At 42.9% G+C, this 21,726-nt stretch overlaps 1 protein-coding gene across 1 annotated transcript in view; it reads right to left on the bottom strand.

Annotated features, from left to right (window-relative positions):
* Nucleotides 1-21,726, bottom strand: part of Atp10a (ATPase phospholipid transporting 10A (putative)) — a 165,568-nt gene that overhangs the window by 35,398 nt on the left and 108,444 nt on the right. The window contains exons 3-8 of the mRNA XM_021203618.1: nt 17,109-17,194; nt 8,351-8,457; nt 7,846-7,977; nt 6,619-6,749; nt 4,810-5,062; nt 1,900-2,117 (exon numbers count right to left, since the gene is read on the bottom strand). Coding sequence (XP_021059277.1) covers nt 1,900-2,117; nt 4,810-5,062; nt 6,619-6,749; nt 7,846-7,977; nt 8,351-8,457; nt 17,109-17,194 — 927 coding nt within the window. The remainder of the gene's footprint in view (nt 1-1,899; nt 2,118-4,809; nt 5,063-6,618; nt 6,750-7,845; nt 7,978-8,350; nt 8,458-17,108; nt 17,195-21,726) is intronic.

Here is a 21,726-nt window from a genome sequence, read left to right as displayed (position 1 = left end):
TTCTAGTGGTTCCCAGCCCCCACCCCATCCCCTACTCCCCAATGTTATGTATTTCTATTCATTCTCCTGATCCTCTGGACTTCTCTCCTGTCTCTTCCCATACCTGAACCTGTCCCCTCTTTTCCCTCCTCCTCCCGTCTCTCACCTAGGCTCCTCTCTCCCCCTGCCTCATATGATTATTTTGTTCCCCCTTCTAAGTGGGACTGAAGTGTCCGCACTTTGTCCTTCCTTCTTGTTAAGCTACATATGGTCTGAGAGTTGTACCATGGGTATTCTGAGCTTTTGGGCTAATATACATTTATCAGACAGTGCATACCATGTATGTCCTTTTGTGTCTGGGTTACCTCACTCAGGATGATATTTTTTAGTTCCATCCATTTGCTGGCAAAAATCTGTTAAGTCATCATTTTTAATAGCTGAATAGTATTCCACTGTGTAAATGTGCCACATTTTCTGTATCCATTCTTCTGTTGAGGGACATTTGGGTTGTGTCCAGCTTCTGGTTATTATGAATAAGGCTGCTATAAACATAGTGGAGCATGTTTCTTTGTTCTATGTTGGAACATCTTTTGAGTATATGCCCAGTAGTGGTATAGCTGGGTTTTTAGGTAGAACTATTTCCAATTTTCTGAGGAACCACCACATTGATTTTCAAAGTGGTTGTACCAGCTTGAAATCCCCTTTCTCCACATCCTCACCAGCATCTCCTGTCACTTGAGTTTTTGAGCTTAGCCATTCTGACTGGTGTGAGGTGGAATCTCAGGGTTGTTTTGATTTGCTTTTCCCTGATGACTAAGGATGCTGAATATTTCCTTAGGCGCTGCTAAGCCATTCAAGAGCCCTCAATTGAGAATTCTTTGTTTAGTTCTATATCCCATTTTTTTAATTGGGTTATTTGTTTTTCTGGAGTCTAACTTCTTGGGTTCTTTGTATATTTTGGATATTAGCCCTCTATTGGATGTAGGGTTGGTAAAGATCTTTAGGTTGCCATTTTGTCTTATTGACAATCTTCTTTTCCTTACAGAAACTTTTCAGTTTCATGACGTCCCACTTATCAATTGTTGACCTTTTTCACTAGATATTTAATCTTCATCATTCAGCCAGTATAAATAACATATTGGTCAACTTCTGCTACAATAATTGTTGATTGAGTGAATGAATTTCTGGAATATGCCTTTTGAGTACTTCATGTAGTCTGGATATACATTGTAGAATGCTGGAAGGGAAATAGGTTCTTCTTGCATTCCAGAGCCTTACTTCCCACGTGGCAGATGTGAACCCAAAGATTAACATCCACAATTCTAGATGCCTGTACTTAAATTGTAGCTTCGACATGGGTCTAGAAAGTCTCAAAAGAATAAGGTCATTCAAAGTGAGCACAAGTAACTTCTCCTCTGTTCTTAAAACATAGTGAAAGGACCCTTTCAGAACTTGTTACTCACTTTGAAAATTTCCCCTGCCTAATGATAGCAATCCATAAACATACTGGCCATGGAGAAGACAAGAGAGAAGCAGTTTTCTATGCTGTGTGCTCATCTAATTAAAACTTTATGGGGCAGGTAATTGGCTCTGCCTTTTCACACATGTCATCTTGTTCTGATGTTTTGTTCATTTCATTTGGCTAGGCTTCCTCCTCTCTGTCACCCTCTTTAGATGGCTCACTTAGCAACCATGTAGCATCAGATACCATGGCAAAGAGGCTGGATAAATGTTTCAGGAAAGATAAAATGGTGTAGAGGGGTGTTTCTAGAAAGCTTCTGTTCCTGGAGCACAGCCAAGCCTGAGCTTATTTGTGTGATGAACAAGAGGTAATTTTGATTATAAGAGACAGTGGACAGTGGAAAGAAAGAGTGATAGGGTCCCATCCCTTCAGAAGGGTCACCCACTGCCTGCACTCACCATGGGGCTGCTGAAGGCAGTGTGCTTAGACAGCATGCTGGCTCTCTTGGCCTCAGCCCGACTGCCTGTGCGCCGGTGGGACTTGATACTTTGGGTCTTATGAGACATCCAGATGCTCTGATGGCTCCCAGTGCTGCCACGGTGGGATATGGTGCCCACCTTGGATACCACTTCCTCCTCTTCTGAGTCCACCTCTTGATACTTGGCCAGTCGCTGAGCTGTGGAGACAGGGACAAAATGCTAGACATTAATGGGGGCAGACTGAATTAATTCAGGTTGTTGTAGGTTCCATTAGCCTGTGTCTCAGAGGATACCCAATCGTCACTCTCCAATGGTAAGGCTATATTTAGTATTTCAAGGGGATTTAAAATGTTCCTCCAGCCTTCTTACTTACTTGCATTCTACTTACTTGCATTCTCCATGAACTGAGTGGAGCTGATAGAGAGGGAACTGTCTACATGCAGCAGTAGACCGTGAAGTGCTATAGAACAGCAAGGTTCACTCTTCTTGAGTTTGCATAGTCTAACTGCATGTAGCCAGGCCTGAGCCCAGCCACTGAGGCTCTATCCAAGAGGATCTTGACTACATTCCTGAGCTGGAGCCTTGGGGATTCACTGGCCAGTAAGGTCCCCATATTCACATGAGTGTCTGAAAAATGGCATGAAGAAGAGCTCATGCCACTGTTTTCTTTTGTTGTTATTGTTGTTTGTTTTTTGCCAATGGCTCTGAACAAATCTTTCCAGGATTTCCAGGTTAAGATGGCTCTTCGAGACATGAGTGAGCAATAAGCAACGTATTCAGAATTACTCTTTCACACTAAGTATTTAATCAGAAGTTCAAGTGCAGGCACAGCACTTGGTAGAAATATTAGGGCAACCTAATATCAGGGGATTCTGATCTCCAGAGAAGGGGGTGCCCATGGTATTACTCAGCCATGTGAGCAATTCTTTTTTATTAATCACCAGTCCCTCCTTCAGAGATGAGGAAAACAGGGATAAGGAAGGAGTCACTTGCCCAGTATCATCAGGATAAGTACTTCTCCATACCAGGATGCCAAACATCGCATCTGTTCTCTGGTGACACACAGCCTAGTGTGCCTGCTGGATTGCACGGGGGAGAAAAGCCTGGACACAGAGCTGTTGTGCCCACTTTCTGGCATTGTGAGTTGAATTAACTGCAGCCTGGAGAGGAGCAACCTATACCTTCAGGACGCCTCCTCCTTCCCTCTGAAGCTGTGGAGCCAGGAAGGAACTACTTCTGTTGGACTGTGGACTGAGACACGTTTGTAACGGCAGAGGCCTTGGAGAAGCTGAAACATAGGCATGCAGCCAGCTAGCTGTAGGTTATTAGGTCAAGAGGTGAGAGAAGGATATGCCCATAGTCTCTGTGGCTAGCTTTGGTATGTGAGCTCTGGGAAACCATAGGCTGAACTGACTGGAGATAATCTGTTTCAGTCCTGGCACTTCTGCACAGCACAAAGATGCATAAAGACTTTTATTCCTCAAAATACTTAACTGTTTCCTCTGGAAGTGACAAAACCTGTTAACCTTATCTTTGCATTTGACTTCTGTCAAATCCATGATTCTGTCCCATAAAGTCTCAGATGACAACGTTATTTTTTAATCGTGCTATTAATATTATCTTTTATTGACAAATCACAACTGAACATATTTAGAGGGTGCAGATGTTTTGTTTTGACACAGTATAAAATGTGCTATACATACACATGAAACTAATTAATATATCCATTACCTCACCAAGAGGATATATCAGCATTGATTGAAGGCACTGCTGTGTTAGAGATCTCAAACCTGCTCTTGCCTCTCTGAAACTGAGTCTCAGCTCTACAAGGCTGCTACAAACACAATGTCTGGGACTACACTCCAGTGCACAAAGCTGAGTAAGTAGGAAGGGAAAGGGGAGACAAGAAGGTTAGAGTGTGTGGTAGGGACCAGGGGATGAGGTTAGGAAGGTAGGGTAGATAGGTAAAAGCATGGTAAACATCACTAGCAGTTTACTTGGGGTGCACATGAAAATGTTAAACAGTAGGCAGATTCCTCTGCTTTCTGTTATTTTGTATACAGAGGAAGATAGTGGCCATCAAAATAATTCTTAGGTGCTGGAGAGATAGCTCAGTAGCTACAGATATAGCCACTCATTGCTTCTCCCATTCCACACTCTATTCTCTTGGCAGTCTGTGCTTTTTTTTTTTTTTTTTTTTTTTTTTGTTGTTGTTGTTGTTGTTGTTCTTATTGGAAAGAAGGGAATTGGGGGTGTATGCAGGGGGACTCATTCAAAATTGCTATTATTCCAGAATTATGGCTGAAGTGCAGGCATCTTCATCACTGTATTTTTCTCTTGGCAAAGGGCTTAGAAAGCTTGGTGATTTTGCCTGAGTCTTTCTTCAGCAAGGAGGGAGGCAGCAAAGGATAAGGAAAGGAAAGACAGGAGGCAGGGCAAGAGACTCATTTCTCTCAGCCTCGAAGAGACATTGTGTTCCAAGGCTAAGGATGCATCGTAAAGTACACAGTGCCCGTCTGAGAATTTTCAGCTGATAGCTGAAAGATAAATGAGTGACAACAGAAAATCTTTCTGTCCCTCTGTGGTGCAAAGTGAAGCCACTGCAGAAACTAGCACTTCAAGGGTGTACTGTCTGGCTGCTGTGCTTGCCTGGCAGAAAATGAGCCAAAACAGATGCATATCATTCCAGACACAGCAGCGAGCACAACAATGTCAGCTCATTCTATAAATAGTTCTGGGCTCCCAAGTGATAGAGAAAGATTTATCCTTCCTTTCAGCCAGCAAGCCCTGAACCTTTTGGACTATTTCTCCTGTCTCCTGCCCATGCAGATTTGGAGAGAGCAGTTCTCTAATCCAGCCCAGACTGGAGGTCTCTGTCCTCACACTCACCATTGGCATCGTGAGAATATTCTATGCCGGACACAGTGCATCTTCGAAAGACCATCTTGTTCTCCGTTAATGTGCCGGTTTTGTCTGAGAAGATGTATTTTATCTGCCCTAAGTCTTCTGTTATGTTCAGAGCTCGGCACTGCAGCTGTGAATCTGTCTCTTCATCATAGAGCTCTGTATCTTGGTTAATGAAGTATACTTGGCACACTTTAACAATTTCAATGGAGACATATAAGGAAATTGGAATCAAAACCTAGAAGACAAAGGCACACGGGATGAATGACTATGAGCACCAGGGAGCAGTTTTCAGTTAATACAATCAAATCAAATAACAAATGACCAAGGAAGCAGGAACTGTACTGTACCTTTAAGAGCTTAAAGTCACTATTGGAAAAGGATTAAAAGTACTGGCAAAGAGTTTAAACTAGAATAGCCTAGGCTGGTGCAATTGCAGAGCGGAAATCCACTCCTATGTCTGGAAGGATAACGATGGCCTGGAGACTAAGTTGTGCTTGAGAGGGGCTAGGAAAGGAAAGAGAGAAGAGAAGAAAACAGGCACAGTCAGAGTCCTCATGAGCAGAGTCACCTCTAACTACAGCAGCACTCTCCCTCATGTTTCCCCTGAGCCCCAGTGACAGGAGCTGTCTATTACCCAAGGATGTGCTCCACAGTCCAGGGGGCAGCCATGGGATGAAACGAGTTGTTTCAGAGCCTGGTTTTATGTTGCAGTACAATTACCTGGTCTTGTGCAATAGAGAGCAAATGCAAGATGGCTTGAAAAAAAATGCAGTATGGTTTGATCATTCAAGACCAAATTTCTGGTAATGAATGTTTATTTATAGAGCCACAACACTGAAGTAATATTTATGAGCCCAGAATATCATCTTCTGACTAACTCGGTTCTCTTGGTAAATTAATTATGTTAATAAGACACCAAATATTATCCGAACTCAAGGCTAGAACAAAATTTACATTTACAAAAAAAACCCCAACATAAAAAACAAAACCTAATTTGCAATGTTAAATGATACTGTTTTCTCACAGTAGGAAGGAACCACTTGTGATAAGGCGAGGCTGGACACAGCCCATGGTTGCTCTGTCCTCACACAGGCTAGTGGTGACCATCACTGCCCCTTAGAGCTCTGGGGATGTTTTTACTCCTTAACAGACCTTTGTGCTGCCATTCAGTTACAGATAGGGAGGCCTGTGAATGCATCTGACTGCTAATGAATACTAATGCTAATATATGCAGCAGCATCAGGAGGAATCCTGGGAGAGGGGCTCATCTGCAGAGATGCTGTGAATGAAATAGCTTGGGGTTTTGCTTGTAGCAAAGTATTCGGGTTGGCTGCTTCGATTTCATGGAGAACTACATCAATAGAATACATTCATGTCAGGGAACTGGGTGAGGGGAGAACGTGGATGTCCTCCATTAGTGTATGAAAATTTCTGAAGATCTAAATATTATTCCCAGATTAAATTTATTTTTTTAAAAGAGGATTGAGGATGTACCTCAGTGGTTAGAGCACCTGCCCAGCATGTGTGAGGCTAATAATAATAAATTAGTAATAATTAATGAATAGTAATAGAAAAACAATGGAAAAACTCAATCCCCAAAGCATTAATCAGTTAAAGAAATGCAAAGAAGAGCATCAACTGGAAAGTCACCAAAGAACCTTCAAAGAGAAAAAAAAGCAACGTGGATTTGTGCTTCTTCAAGATGCAGAACTGATAGAACATTCTTTGCAAGATTTTTGAGTTCTCGAGAGGAAAGCAAAGTAATTACCATATAATATTTATTACTGTTACCTGCAGAACTATTATCATTGTCAAAAATGAGTAAACCGCAGCTGTGGCTGGGGATAAAGAGCTGCCATCAGACTCGGGAACATCAAATAGTGCTTTTTTCTCTTGATAGCGCCGAACCCACAATCCATGCCCTGTGCATGTTTAAAGAGAGGCATCATTCATCTGACAGGAAAGAAAGAACGCTTCTTGGGAAAATTAAGACATTTTTAAAAAACTGTCACTGGACATGACATATTCGTTCCACCAGCTTTCGTTGCCATAAAAGAAAGCACGGTGTACAGTATTCTTGGATTCTTGGACCCTTCGGCAGGCAGCTGGAAAGAGTGCGCCGCTTTGTGTTTTGCTCCCATCGAGAGTTTCTTAAACTGTGTATGGCACTACACTTGTGATCCTGTCACTTGGGAGGCTAAGGCAGAAGGATCAAACATTCTCCCCCATCCTAGACAACATAGCAAGAACCCCACAACTGCACCCAAGGGTTTCCTGTTGATGGTGCTGATCCTGATATAAAACACGGCCTGTGTGCTGGGAGAATGACTTCATCATCCAGGTGCCTCAAAAAGAGAGTCATAAGGGCCTGGGTTGACAATCATTAGGACTTAAATACTGCCCATGTGGTCCCTACTTGGGGATTCAACTTTCACATGTTACAGTTTCTAAGAAGTCAAGGGTTATGCAAGTTTCTTGCTAAACTAAGTCCCACACCTATCTGGTTACAGAAACCTTTTGATGTTCTATGGAGCTCTGCTTTAATCATCTGAGACCATGCTATACCTGTCTGGTCCATGCTAACAAGGTAGGGACAAGGTATAAATCAATTCTAGAGCCTCAAAACATGTTACTGAAAAGGTTATACAATCTTTTGGTCCCCTTCTAAGACCCAAATTGTTTTCTCTTTTGTTAAACAGCCTCATTGCTATATGTGTTCCTCTCCTGTCACTTGCTTTCATCACTATTGCTGAATCCACTGGACTCATTCCTACAGCTATGATGGACCCATCCCCCGCATCCAAGTAGTCTTCAACTCCAAAAGGAACATTACTCTGCAAGCTCATTCACCTCAGTGTGGCCCCACTGATGCTGATGCAGGCACTCCTGGAATCCAAGTAGTGAAAATGGTGTTTTGACCTTTAAGGTGCTGGGTCTAGTGGAGTCAGGAGAGCCCCAAGCTTGCCTGTAGGCTGTGCAGCAGTCTACTTCACTGAGGACTCATCTTGGGAGACTTACCAACCGCTGAAAATAGAGATATACAAACGAGGAGAAGGACACACCAGAGGACATCGCAGTTCATCTGCCTTTCAAGCTGGCTGCGCTTGTAGCGGGGCCCACTATTGTTCAGCAGGGCTTTGGTTTCATGTCCTGCAGAGGAGGATGGAGGGGTATGAAATACCAATCTCCTAAAGACAAGGAACCAGGGACTGGATTCTACAGAGCAATTATGCTGGATCTCACCTCTCTAAGAACCTTGGTCAAAATAGGATTCAGAATGCGTTATATTACAACAGTAAAATGAACAGAAAGAAATATTCTAAAGAAAACGGAAGAACGCTTTGATTAAGTTGTTATTAGAACTTTGTTTTTTGATACTTTACTGCTTTCCTAAATTTTAACTTTTCAATTTCCTACAATGGGTATGCACAACTTTTATTATGAGATAGAAATTAGGAAGAAACGTTGGGGAGTACGTAGTGCAGTGTGGCAGTAGATGGTCTAAGGTGTAGCTTGTGCCTACCTGCGTAGATGACAATTCCAGCCACAGCTTCTGTGTTTCTGATGGTGCACCCACGAAGCAGTAAGTTTTCCTTATGCAGCCCAGCCTTCTCCCCATTGCTGTGGATGCTGTGGAAGAACATGAAGCAGGGTGTGTCACATGGCTGCACAAGCACTTTGTTGAAGTACCCAGAAGGCCCCACCATGGCTGTCTGGTTGTATCTCCATAGCAGCTCTGAGGAAGCTGCTGTAAATTAGCATAGATGTCCCAATGCTGCTATTTATCTACTTTGAATGGGATTAATTGGGAACTGACTACAGAAAGTGCCAATTCTGTAGTTGCAGGGCAGACCTGGGAAGTTGACAAGGACAGCCTCACTGGTTGATAGCTGGTACATCTATCTACTCTGCCAGAAATGAGAATGCCAGTCAGTGCCTTGGGATGTCACAAAACACACAGGGCCCTTGAGAAGGGATGGTATGAATTTTGACAGCAGTTTGTGTGTGTGTGTGTGTGTGTGTGTGTGTGTGAGAGAGAGAGAGAGAGAGAGAGAGAGAGAGAGAGAGAGAGAGAGAGAGAGAGAGAGAGTCTGCCTATCTTAAGTGTATACGCCAACAAGTGTGTATAGGTACCAACATGGAGGAGACATCTATTACCCTGCTCTATCCTTTTTTGCCTTGTTTCCTTGAGTCAGGGTCTGTCGTTGAACCCAGGGCTTATCATTTTTTCAGCCAAGTTGTATGGCCAGCAAATGCAGCTGTCTTATTGTTTCTGTTCCCAACTTCTGTTTCCTGTGCTAGTGCCACAGGTATGGATGGCCACACCTTATCTTTGCATGGGTGCTGGGGATTTGAACTCAGGTCCTCATGTGTACAAGTTCTCTTAGTCACTGAGCCCTTTCCTCAAACCCAATTTTGGCATCATTTTACATCTATTTTTCATAAAATTATGAAGATATTAATATATTAATCTGAGATATATGTAAACTATGAGCATTACAAATTGTGTCAGTGCTGTATAGAATCAAAAGTACTGTTCAAGTTTAAGCCACTGACTTTAAAACTTGTCCTCTTGGTCCAATGACCAGTGCTGTCCAACAGAGTCTGCACTAGCACTATACTGGAGCAGACCCAGGAGTCCAATATACAGGCTACCTTTCCATACCCACCATAGACATCCTTCTCCCCACCCTTGTCAAAATGTCTCCTCTTGGCAACGCAGACGAATCTAAAAGTCTTTCATTCCTAACAGTTCCTAGAGTGGTACACATTAGCTGCAGAAATAAATATATTTTCATTGAAGAAGAGAAACTATATAAAATCAAGACTATAATGCTTTTTGTGCTTAAGTGTATTGTAGTTAATTTAACATAATTCACCACAGTGCCAGTTCTTCTGCAGAGAATGTAGAAAGGGACACTCAAGGAACTATTAAATAAGTCTTATGGTGAAGGCTCACAGCAGGAAACCCAAGACAAAGGTTCAAAGCTGAAGCTAAGCATCAAGAGATTGGGCAGATACACACAAAGACAGATACATACAAAGTCCTACCCCATTACTGCCCCATTACCAGGCAGAGAACTTCAATGTTGTATTTCTCATGTGGATATTTCTTTAGTGACAACTAGACATGAAAAAGACTCCTTCGGGCAGCAGTGAAAAAAAAATAAGCCCACTTTTCTAGAAGCAAGACGAACTCAGCAAAAATAAGAATAGTATTTCATATTCAACCTTCTCTGATATCATGTGTAACTACTGGAAGTCCTCTATATCTCTGAGCATTGCACCTGCAGATACAACCAGCTATAGGTGGATGACACTGGGGGTGAGGAATTCTCTATAATTAACAGGTTGATTTTATTTTTCTCATTATTTCTTGAAAATACAGTATACAACTATTTATACTATATATCCTTTATATCATATTATTTAGAGTTTACAGGAAGATATGTGTAGTTTATATGCAAACATTATGCCATTTTATATGAGTGACTTGAATATCTGAGTTTTGGTATTCATCGTGAAGAGTTCTGTGAATAACCTCCAAGGTATTAAGGATCTAAGAATTGTCTTTCACTCTCTCTGACCCTGTCTCTGTCTCTCTATCTCTGTCTCTCTCTCTCTCTGTCTCTCTCATGTGTGCGTGTGTGTGTGTGTGTGTGTGTGTGTGTGTGTGTGTGTGTGTGTATCATACTAGAGATTAAACACAGGTCTTCCAAAATGCTAGGCAAGTGCAACTGGAAACTGAGCAACACTCCTGGATCCAACACTATGTCTTCAAATCAAATTAACTGAGGAGTAAACTCATCACCAGAAGTTGAACCAGCCTATAGACAGACCATAGCTACAGGAACAAGCAGCAGATGCAGGCAACACAGACATACTCCCATGAGGACAGTGCCCATATCAGAAGTGGAAGGAAGACTACAGAAGAGAATAAGCCAGTGGTTCTAGCACTCAGTTACTGGTCTACAACCTTGAACTTCTGAGGTAGAGTGTTCCCATCAGCAGTAGAAGAGACACAGGCATGTATCTCAGCTCCAAAGGTGCTCAAGAGGAAAGCCCACTAAGCTGCCATTAGCACCCGCTTCTTGATTATAGACCCAACTACATTGTCCCTAGAAATTATGTGTTGAAATCTCAATTCCTAGAGCCCCAAGATATGGCAGTGTTTATAAGAAATTAACAAGTTTTAATGTGGGCATGGAGCATCTCTTACCCAATCTAACTGACCTTCTAAAAAGAGATTAGGACACAGACACGCAGAGAGATGCTACTGGGAAAAAGTCATGGGCACAAGTTGGCCAGCCACAAGCCAAGTACAGAAAGATTGAGAGAAATCAACACACTGATACCTTGGCCTTCCAGGCTCCAGAAAGAAGAAATAAACCTCTGTCTTCAATTCTGCCCAAGTGTGGTACTCTGTCCATGGCAACCAAGCACATCCTTTAACATTTAGTCTAGCCTACTTGGAGGTACTCATCTTGTTCAAGTCCTTAGGCTTCTTGACTCATTTAAACATGCTGTTCTTAATGAAAACTTTGGAAGCAAAACTATGAAGAACTGAATGCTAAGATCTAGTGATCCTGGGAAACAGATAAATGCCTGCTTTTTCTCTCTCAAGAAGCATTGCATCTCTCTAACTCATGCTGTTGAGAACAGGTGTCATTCATCGAGTACAGTGTGTGAGGAAAGGTGAGTACTGGCTACCACATACATGACAGGCATGGGGGTGAAAAATCATCCAGTTGCATGACATAGGAGGACAAGGCCTTGATGCTTAGGTAATGCCTACCAAGCCCCCAGTGCAAAGGAGTAGCAACTTGCAAAGGCTTGAAGTCAACTCTTTCTCCAGGTTAGCTAATCTATACCACTTAGACACCAGGGTCTTCAATCTGTTCTGCTCTGAGGTAGTTCTATATCAACCTGGCCTTGAGGTCCACTAATGTATGATGAATTCCCATCTTGCTTTTATATCACCACAACATTAACAGACCTCAACATTATACTCCCTGAATTTTGTAATCCAAGGCCTTTATTTTTGCTCCATGTCTGAAGCGCTGCTCCAATTCAGGTTTTACAAACTCCTCTTCAGGAATCTGCAGCCCAGTCTTGCTGCCCTTGTCATTCTGCATCTCAAGCCATGCATGCAACCTCTATGCATGCACATGAGCACAGCACTCCTCTGGGAAGAGACTTTGTAGACTGTGTACTTCCTTGACTTCCCATGCAGGTTTTCAGCTATGCAGTGCTTTAGCTCTCTGTAGGTTTCTGTGCTGGGCAGCCACCCACAGAAATGTTCTTCCCTCCTTATGCTGGCTTTGGTGTCAGAGGAGGTCCCTCTTATAGTGTGGGCTCAGTTTTACAGCCTTCATGTACACCATCTCTGCTAAACTTCTAGCTTCCCTGGGGAGGCAGGATCCTCCTGTCTTATTACATTCTCTACCCTGTTGTCCCCCTCAGTAATTGGCAGTGCTACCTACTGCTCTGGCCTCCGCTTTACATTGGATCTATTGAATGGGAATATTGGGAGGGATGGTGAAGATGGGAGCAACAGGGGTTGGGAGTAAATCTCCTCCACCTTCTTGGTCAGGGAGCACTGACTGACTGTCTTTTCACCTCATGTCCACCCCTGCCCTTGAGTCCACGGACCTCATGATGGTAACAACACATCTGCTTTTGATTCAGTATCTCTACCGTGACTTATACTTTCCAAGGTTTCCTCGATCCCTGTGCAGATATCTGAACTCTTACTTCCATGAATGTAAGAACACCGTCTGCCCCTCTCAACACACTGATTCCCACAAGCATGAAGGACAAAATGATAACAGTTTGGAACCGCTGAACCATAAGCAGACTTTCTTTTAGTATAATACACTGTTCAGGTTTCTGTTCATCGAATTCAAATACATGTGGGAATGACCAAACTGCTTTGTGCTGATGTCCCGTTTTTCTCGAGGGATGATTATGTGAATGAAAGCACTCAAACATTGATGAGTCTGGCTGATATGATTACAGTTCACCTTAAAGCCTGCTCATTGCCAATGATGCTTGGATACATTTCACACAAATCTCACTCTCAACACTGGCTGGGAGAAGCTAAGGAACTGAAACAGTTCAATTGTCAGTAATGATCCTGCTGCTATACCTCCGGGGATATGGTGCTTTGAGTAAGAATAGCTCCCTTAGGCTCCTATATTTGAATACTTAATTCCCACTTGCTGGACTATTTAAGAGAGCTTAGGAGATGTGACCTGGTTGGAGAAGGTGTGTCACTAGGTGTGGGTTTAGCCCATTTTCACTTTCTTTCTGCCTCCTGCTTGAGGATCAGGATGTGAGCTCCTGCTCCAGTGCTTGCCTGCATCCTTGCTGCCACACTTCTCACCATGATGGAAAAGTACTCACCTTCTGAGACTGCAAGCGAGTCCCGTATTAAATGCTCTCTCTTATACCTTAGTCATGATGCTTCCTCCAGCAATAGTGCATTAATCAAAACACAAGGTGACAACAGTTCCTGCACTGGTCACCAGAGTTAGGAAGCTACCAAAGTGAGCAGGCTGCATTCCAAGGGCATCCAGCAGTCACCCTGGTGTTGTGATACTTTACCCAGGTCTATGACATGTAGGCAGGAAATCTCTGTGAATGCTTACTTTGGGGCAAAAATGGTAAATGAGAGAACATAGTAGCTGGATACGCTTGCATGGGAAAAATAGGCTTGAGATCAAAAACTTCCCAAGAGATAAAAACAAAACCCTCAAAGTTTTTTTTTTTTTTTAAATCAACTCAACAGAAAGATATAGCAATTATAAACAGACCCAACATCAAAGCACTCAAATATAGAAGCAAATACAGGGAGATCTGAAGAGAGGAGCAGGCAACTGGCTTTATTATGTGAAATAAATTTTATATCAGACAAACAACCAGACATCCTATGGCTTTATCTTTTAGACCTCTGGATCATGCTCTCAAAGATCGTTACAGGAGAGGCTGAGGAAGTGTCTCAGTGGTTAAGCTTGCTTACCACTCTTTTAGAGGACCTGAGTTTGTTTCCCAATACACATGTCCTCCCGCTCAAAGCTGCCTGTAATTCTAGCTTCATGGGCTTTCTGGGCTCGGTGGATACCCACCCACACATACTCATGAATAATATTAAAAAAAAATCACCACATGCTGTGAAGTTGACTGAGCATAGGAAAACGGAGGCTACCTGAGAAAGCTTTCTCTTCATCATGGGAAAGGCAAGGCTTAGGCCTATGCTAGTGAAAGAACTTTGGAAATAGCCAAAAGTGGTGGAGCTTCTACTATTAGGGGTTAATTATAAGGACTAATCTAAAGAACACAGAATACTAAAGAAGACTTGAATCATGAAGCACCTGACATTTATCTCTTCCTAATAACCAACAATGTATTTCTTGTACCACACTATCAACTCATTTGAAGCACAAAGCTCATGCTTATACACTCAGAGCTATGAAATCACCAGCAAATAATTCAAGAACGTTTCCCCTACCCACAATGAAACCCTATACCACAGCCAGTCCTTCCTCTTCTTAGTCCTTTCCCTCAAGCCCTGGTAACTTCTGATTTCTAGCCTCAATCCTTAGACAGTCCTACATTTCCTACCAATGGGACCACACACTGAGGCAAATACTGCCCTCTCTATACAGTAGCTTCTATACTGCAAGATATTTTACATGGTTCTTTCGCTGGCTTCTCAGGCTAACCTGGGGCTGAAGGAGCAGTCATACTACCTACAGAATTAGACCAGAGTTCAGAAATGCAAGGTAATTCCTATAACTGCCAGCTCTTGCAAGGGGATGATGGGGAGCTAAAGTTCTGAGATACGTTTTGTAAGTAACAATGACTATAGATCCAAGTTTGGATTAGGTGGTCCATAAAACAGCACAATCTGCAGGCACGCCTAACAGTGAGATTGGATGCATACGATGGCTCTCTGGCAAGTAACTTCTGTCTCATAGAGACTGATGGGAGGCCACTCTGAGAGGATAACACGAGCAAGAGCCCCTGAGCCCCTGACCAAGGACAGATTCTGTAACTGATGTATTTTGTGAGCTAGCCCCCAATACAAGAATCCGGATGAGGTAGGTTGAGGCTTCCTTCTCAGGGAAGGATAAGGTACTCAGCACAATCAGGTCTGCTCCTGGGAAAGGTACACCCCTCAATCCAGGTCCCGTCCTGATAGCCACTCACCTGCACCCATAGTCCTCTGGACTATTCCCATGGAGACAACATTAGTCTGGCTAGCTGAAGCAGAGCTTCTCACTCTGTAGTGTCTTGGAGTCTCAGGAAATTCTATTAGGCTACTGCCTACAGCCCACCTCCAGAAAACCACCCAAAGTGAGCAATGGAGCAGGGGTCCATTTGCCCCAGAGTCCATCCCATGGCCTACTTAAACTACTGTGCCCAAAAGAGATGCAAAAATCAGAGAGATGTGGGTAAGGATACAGTGGTCTAGGCAGGTGGCACTTAGACCACCTGTGTCTTTATGTCATGCCTCAGCCAAAGTTTTGTGGAGACAAAGTAGAAAAACTAAGAAGTGACTAATTGGTACTGTACTGCGTGTTTCTCCCTGTAAATGTGCCTGCCAGGAAGACATTTATGTTGTCATCATAAGAAAAGCTTGAATGAGCGGAATAAAATTCACAGATGAGGTATCTTCCACAGTGTCCAGAAGAAAAGGCAGAATTAGGACGCTGAGCCATTGAGAGTTAGGTGCTGTGGGTGAGCCATCAGCTAAAATCCACTCTGTACTCAAGACTTCATATATTCATGCCTTCGTATGCCCCTTGCACATAACCTAACACATTACTAGTCTTAGTCTTCTCATACTTTGTCTCCTTCTGACAACTGTCTATAGTTCCCAGGCCTTCATCTCTAGCCTTGACACTTTTAAGGACATACTTCTAGAGTTCTGCGCAACAGTAACGGGCTGCTCCATCCTCTGGACACTGGCCTTTCTATTTCGTTTTCCATGGTGGCAATCACCTTTCCTGGACTCTGAAAATCCAGAATACCCCTGCCAATGTCTCCACTATGTCTCCTCCATTGAGTACTGCCCCATGGCAGCATTTCTGTCACATCAAAGATGATGTTCCTAATTTGGAGAGCTAATGTGTCTTCATTCCTTTTATTTCTCTTCCTATGTTCTTTTCCTCATGGTCTGGCCTCTTCACTGACTAAACACATCTAGGCAAAGGGTCCTCAAATCTTTATCTCTAGTTCCCACCCTCACCTCAGTCCCTGATGTGGTTTAAATGTGACATGGTTGTCTTCCAAGGACGCAGGAGTTAGAAACTTGATTGTGTGTGCCAGTGTGTGAGGTACTGGCAACCTCACAGGGAAGGGAAAGGAGGTCGCTATTAGCCCTTCCCTAAGATCTACCTTCCTGAATAGAGTTCCTACTCATTTATAATCCCACTACAATGCCATTTACTGGGTTCACATATAGCTTGGGTTCCTTGCCACAGCATGAAACAATTTGTACTTTCAGATGTTGAAACTGTTACATAAACATCTTTACATTTACCCAGATTTTACTATCAAATCAGTCATTCTGTTTATGAATTCGCCATCATCTCAAGCTAAGCAAACCTCAAGCCCACCTTCCTATCTCATAGAGTTCTTTCTGATATCCATAAAAGGCAGATAGTTCTTCCGGCCACCTTGTGAACTAATCTCTTTCCTAAAGACCATCTCTTATCTCCTGGCCCTTCTCACTGAGTACTCAGTATTCCCTGTAGCAGTGAAGCTAACAGCAGCTGCTAGGATGACAGGGGTGAGTATTTAGAAGGCACTTCCCATTATGAAAACCTTCTACGCATTAAATGAGCTTTCAACAGTGACCTAGGGGGTAACTGCAACTGCTGTATTGTCAGAGCACTGGCTAGGACCAATATACAGCAAATACTCAATAATGTGTTGTTCAAGAAGGAATGCATTTCTACCCAGGTGCTTTCTGCCTGGCCTCTGACCTCTGACTTCCATTTGTGAGATCATATATAATGGTCATAAGCTTCTTGTCCCTTGTCATGTTCCTCAGTCTCTCAGAGGGAAAATCAGTCACTCCTCAATAACACAGTGCCTTTGACAAGTTCCCACTGCTGACAGGATCTTACAAATTACTTTCAAGATCAACCAAAAAAAATGATGTATGTGGCAAAGACTACATCCAAGAACATGTTATGAATCTGTGTATTTGTGTGTGCATATGGTTTAACAGAAGAAAAATAAGAAAGCTTGCAAAGATGCATGATACTCACATGTAGCCACGGAACCTACTCAGGTCATTGTTTGGCTTCTCACACTCGATTACACTGGTGAATGTCAGAGGATTGAATTCAGAAACCTGAAATAATAGTATACACACATTAGAACAACCTAGGCTCCGGTCTAAAAGGTTCTTGTTCATCTGCTTCACACCCACGGTAGGGCAATCATCATGGATTCTGGCTAGAGTCTCTACAGAACGCCACACAGCCAGTGCTTAATGCATGTTTTCTCATTTTAATACCAAACAATAACTAATTGTTTTAACTATGGACACACTTGTGGTTAGTGAGATGAAATGATTAGTTCTAATGCAAAAATCAGAGGCTGAGATAACAGAAAAGGAGACACCAGCAAGGAAAAGGGATGGGTGTGGTTTCCTGAGACACATAAGGGCCTTTCTACTTCGTCATAGCAACTTAGAGGAGCAATTCCTACTTGAAAATATGAATTTATGTTAAAATCCTATTTGCTCCGTGTGCTCTAAAGATTCTTCATTGACCTTTGCCAGAAAGAATTTAAATAGCCAAGGATGCGCCAGGAGCTCAGCAACTTCATTATGAGTGTGCTGTAAAAGAAATGACAACTCACTGTAAAAGGAACCTTTCTATTGGTGGATATGATGGCGCCTCCTCCAAAGAGGTCAGAAGGAGAAGACAGGGAAATATAATAAAGGAGAAAAATGGAGTCAACAACTTTAATGAGCCCAGTGAAACTGAGGGATTTGTTCCTTTCTCTTCCTCTTCTGTTTTGTTTGTTTGTTTTGGGTCTTTTTGTTTTGTTTTTTTGTTTTTTTGTTTTCAATCAGCCTCTGGTCAGGGTCATTGAATTTTCTGTCAAGTATCACAAAACAAAAAACCATTGAGCTGTCTTTGCTCATATGCATCACTGGAAAACTAGGCTGAAACATCACAAAAAGGATACATTTAGTGCTGACATCAATCCAGGTAAGCTGTATTCCATCACAACAATGTATCACAATGTATCTCCCTGGACACAATATAGCCATAGAGGAAATTATTCAAAAGTCATATTTCAATGTTTCCTGTTGTGTCCTGTGTACCTTAAAGAGGAATTATCTGGCAATGCTAGCCCCAGTGCAATAGCTGATTTTGAAATATTTAAGTTTTCATTTATTTTGAAGTGCTAGGGTTTGAACCTCTGGTATTACAGGGGTGTCCTACCACTGAGCTCCGCCTTTGGATCATGGAATGCCATTTACAAAGGCTTTTCTTAAAGTCTCTTAGTCATCATAAGTCTCTCTCCTTTACTGAAATAGCCTTTCATTCCATTTGCAGAGTTGGGCTCTACTTCAGCTTCCAGTGTTTATTTAAAGCTTTATGAATTATGGTGAGACTAGAGGACTGCTTTTTTTCCTGTAGCAGACAGTGGCAGATACAGCATACAAGAGGGCCATGAAGGGAGTAGCCTCTGAAGAATGCCAGGATGATTTTTGGCATACAAAGAAGGTATGACTTCAAGTATTCCATTTCTATTCATTATTCATTCTCACTAAGAAAAAAAAGCAACATGCACAGCTTGGACACAGTAGGACATTCTGTCCCCAAGGCTTCATTACAGCATTTGTAATGCTCTGTCCCAACCATGTGTCTGGGGAAGCACACATGCCCAGGGCACAGTCTCCCTTCATCTGGAACTGGGGAGGACTTTAAAACTGGAGGAATCTCCAGTCTATTACAAGCTGAACTGTATTCCTCTCACACACAGAAGGCATATGTTGGGGTGATAACCTTCAGGAATACAGAATGTGCTTGTGTTTGGAGACAGGCCCTATAAACAATTAATTAAACTAAATGAGGTCATGAGACCAGGCCCAATCCAATAGCACTGGTGCCCTTATAATCAAAAGCAGATATGACACAGGCACATCGGGTGGGGGTAGGGAGGGCAAAGATGAGTCTATAGGGGAAAGATACCCATGGGAGAAGTCTCAGGAGACATCAAACTGTTGATACTTTCAACTCAGATTTTCAGTTTCTAGAACCATGAACGTGTCTGTTGGTTTACCCTGAAGTCTGTGGCAGCCCCAACAAACCACACTAAGGCCATTCCAGTTTCTCATTTAAAATGTCTCTCACCGTGGAGATGGAACTCAGTGGAAGAGCAACTGTCCAGTCTCTGTAAAGCCCCAGGATAACAGTCCAGCCTATGACAGACCCTAGGCATCTGTCTAGCATACGTGAGACCCTGTGTACAGCCTGTATGAGACCCTGGCACACCTGTGCAGCCTATGTGAGATCCTAGCACATTTGTCCAAAATATATGAGGTTCTAGGTGCCTGTCTAGCCTATGTGAGACCCTAGATGCCTGCATATCCTGTATGAGACCTTAACATACCTCCCCAGCCTCTGTGAGACCTTACCACATCTGTCCAGACTATGAGAGACCCCAGGTACCTGTCTAGCCTATAAGAAACCCTATATCCCTGTCCAGCATATGTGAGACCCTAGGTACCTGTTCAGCCTCTGTGGGACCCTAGGTCCCTGTTTAGCATATGTGACACACTAGGCACCTGAGTATTTTGCCTGTATCTACCTCTTTTATTTTTATTAGTTTTTAATTAGTTTTTTTAATTTTTAATTTTTATTTTTTAATTAGTTTTGTTAACTTTCAATTGTTTTCTAGGGACTGGGCCCAATGCCTTGATTACACAAGGAACATGCACTGTCATGAGGCACACCCACAGCTAAGATAAATGCATTTTGAAAGTCTCATTGTCTTACATCAGGGTCAGCACGGCCAACTTAGTAACAAAGAGTTGATAACACAAAAATGTCAAGGGTTGAGCTTGGGCAGTGCTCTTTCAGAACTCTGCTGAGAGAGGTTTTTTTGTTTTTCATTTTTTAAAAAAAGAATATTTTATTTTTAGTTATGTGTCTCTGTGTGGATATGTACTCATGAACACAAGTGCTCTCTCATGCTAGAAGATGGTTTCAGATCCCCTATAGCTAAAGTTAGAGCCTGAGGTGGGTGCTGGATACTGAACTTGGTCTATCTAAACTCCTGAGCCATCTCTCCAGCCCCCTCAGTTTTTACACTACTCAGAAGTTAGGATCCTTAAGGGTTTGACCAAGGTCAGAGAGGCACTGCAATAACTAAAGCTGCCTTGGCCTCTGAAACACTTAGTTTCACCAGAGATGGACACTTGATGTTGCCTTAAAATGAGACCATACCATCTCTAATATACCAGAAGCTGTGCAGTAGACTCTAAAAAACTTCTTTAAAAGAAGGATGGTGATCGTGATGGCTGCTCAGTGTTACAGGAGCAGTAATACCTACAAGGGCGATGCTCACATGCACAGTCCAGCCTTCAGCAGCCTTCAGCAGTTTGGCCACAAGAGGCCAATAGTCTGGGATTCAGTGCAACTGACTATAGGGAAGGCTCTGCCACATATGCGACATAGCTCACTGGCTGTGTAATGTTCCAAGTGCCTGTTCTTCTGACAGCTCTGAAGTTTCAGTACATGAGACAATACAGGTGAACCTTATTAATTGGAAAGAAAGAAGTGGAATGGGGATGCAGCTGAGAGTCCTCCTCCCCTTGAACTTGCAATTCTGCTAGAAACTGCATCATTCTATGAAGAAACATCATCAAAGTAAGTGATACTCCTTTCTTACAGAGACACCCAAAGCCCTCAAAGCGGGGTATCTTCCTAGTGCTCCATCCACTTCTTTAAAGCCGATGATTTAAAGTATTCAGGTGGATCAAAACATGTACTATGGAAATGTGTGCTATTCCTGACAAAGGACACGAGCACCTCCAGATTTTTACATCCTCGGGGTGGAGGCAGGGAACCTTAGAACCAATTCCCAACAGTAAGATGGCATTTCACACTTGCATTAATTAAATTACCCATAATTATTCAGTGAATGCAAAGATTTTCTGCATCTCACGACAGTAACAGTGGCAACTAAAAGACATTTCCAGTTCATAGAAGTGAAATAGGCTAATCTTTAGGCTTAGCTGATGACGTATAAGGACTGCACAGGTGCACATTCTGAGCCTCTGGCACAGCACTGCCAACAAGAATCTTGACTAGCTACCAGGTAGAATTAAGAGGGAGACCTCCCGTCAAGGTCGCTCCATGACACTGGCCCTGGTAAGAAGACATGCTGTGTGCAGCAGCACCTCCTAGCTAGCCAGAACCATTGCCTACCTGGGCAATAAGCACGTGGACAACACTTCCATCTGTTGGATTGGGACCCTATCCTGAAAACCTCCTCAGGGTCACTTGTCAGAACATTCCTAGGCCAAAAGAAACTCCGGGTCCTTCCTTTACCTCCAGTCCGTATGCCACCTCTGAACATCAGCCCCTAAATGTTTGCTGCCTGGAATGATGTCTCTGCCTGGTTTCCTGTATTATTAGGTCTTACCACTTGCCATAGGTTTGGTCCAGCCTAGCCTGAGCATAGAAGTATTTTTCTGCTATTGCCTAGAAACCAAAACACATTCCAAGACAGTAGTGAGGTTCTGCCAGGGTAACTATCCTGACCACTTTCCCTGTCCTCATTCCTGCCCCAGGGATTGGGATAGCTCTCCTTGCATCCTCTCTCTACTAAAATGGATAGCTGCCCTGGTACCTAAGCTGC

The sequence above is a fragment of the Mus pahari genome, chromosome 1 (genome assembly GCF_900095145.1).
Source record: "Mus pahari chromosome 1, PAHARI_EIJ_v1.1, whole genome shotgun sequence".
Classification (NCBI taxonomy): Eukaryota; Metazoa; Chordata; class Mammalia; order Rodentia; family Muridae; genus Mus; species Mus pahari.
Note: the sequence above shows the minus strand (reverse complement) of the source record. Positions and strands in the feature narration are given on the sequence as shown.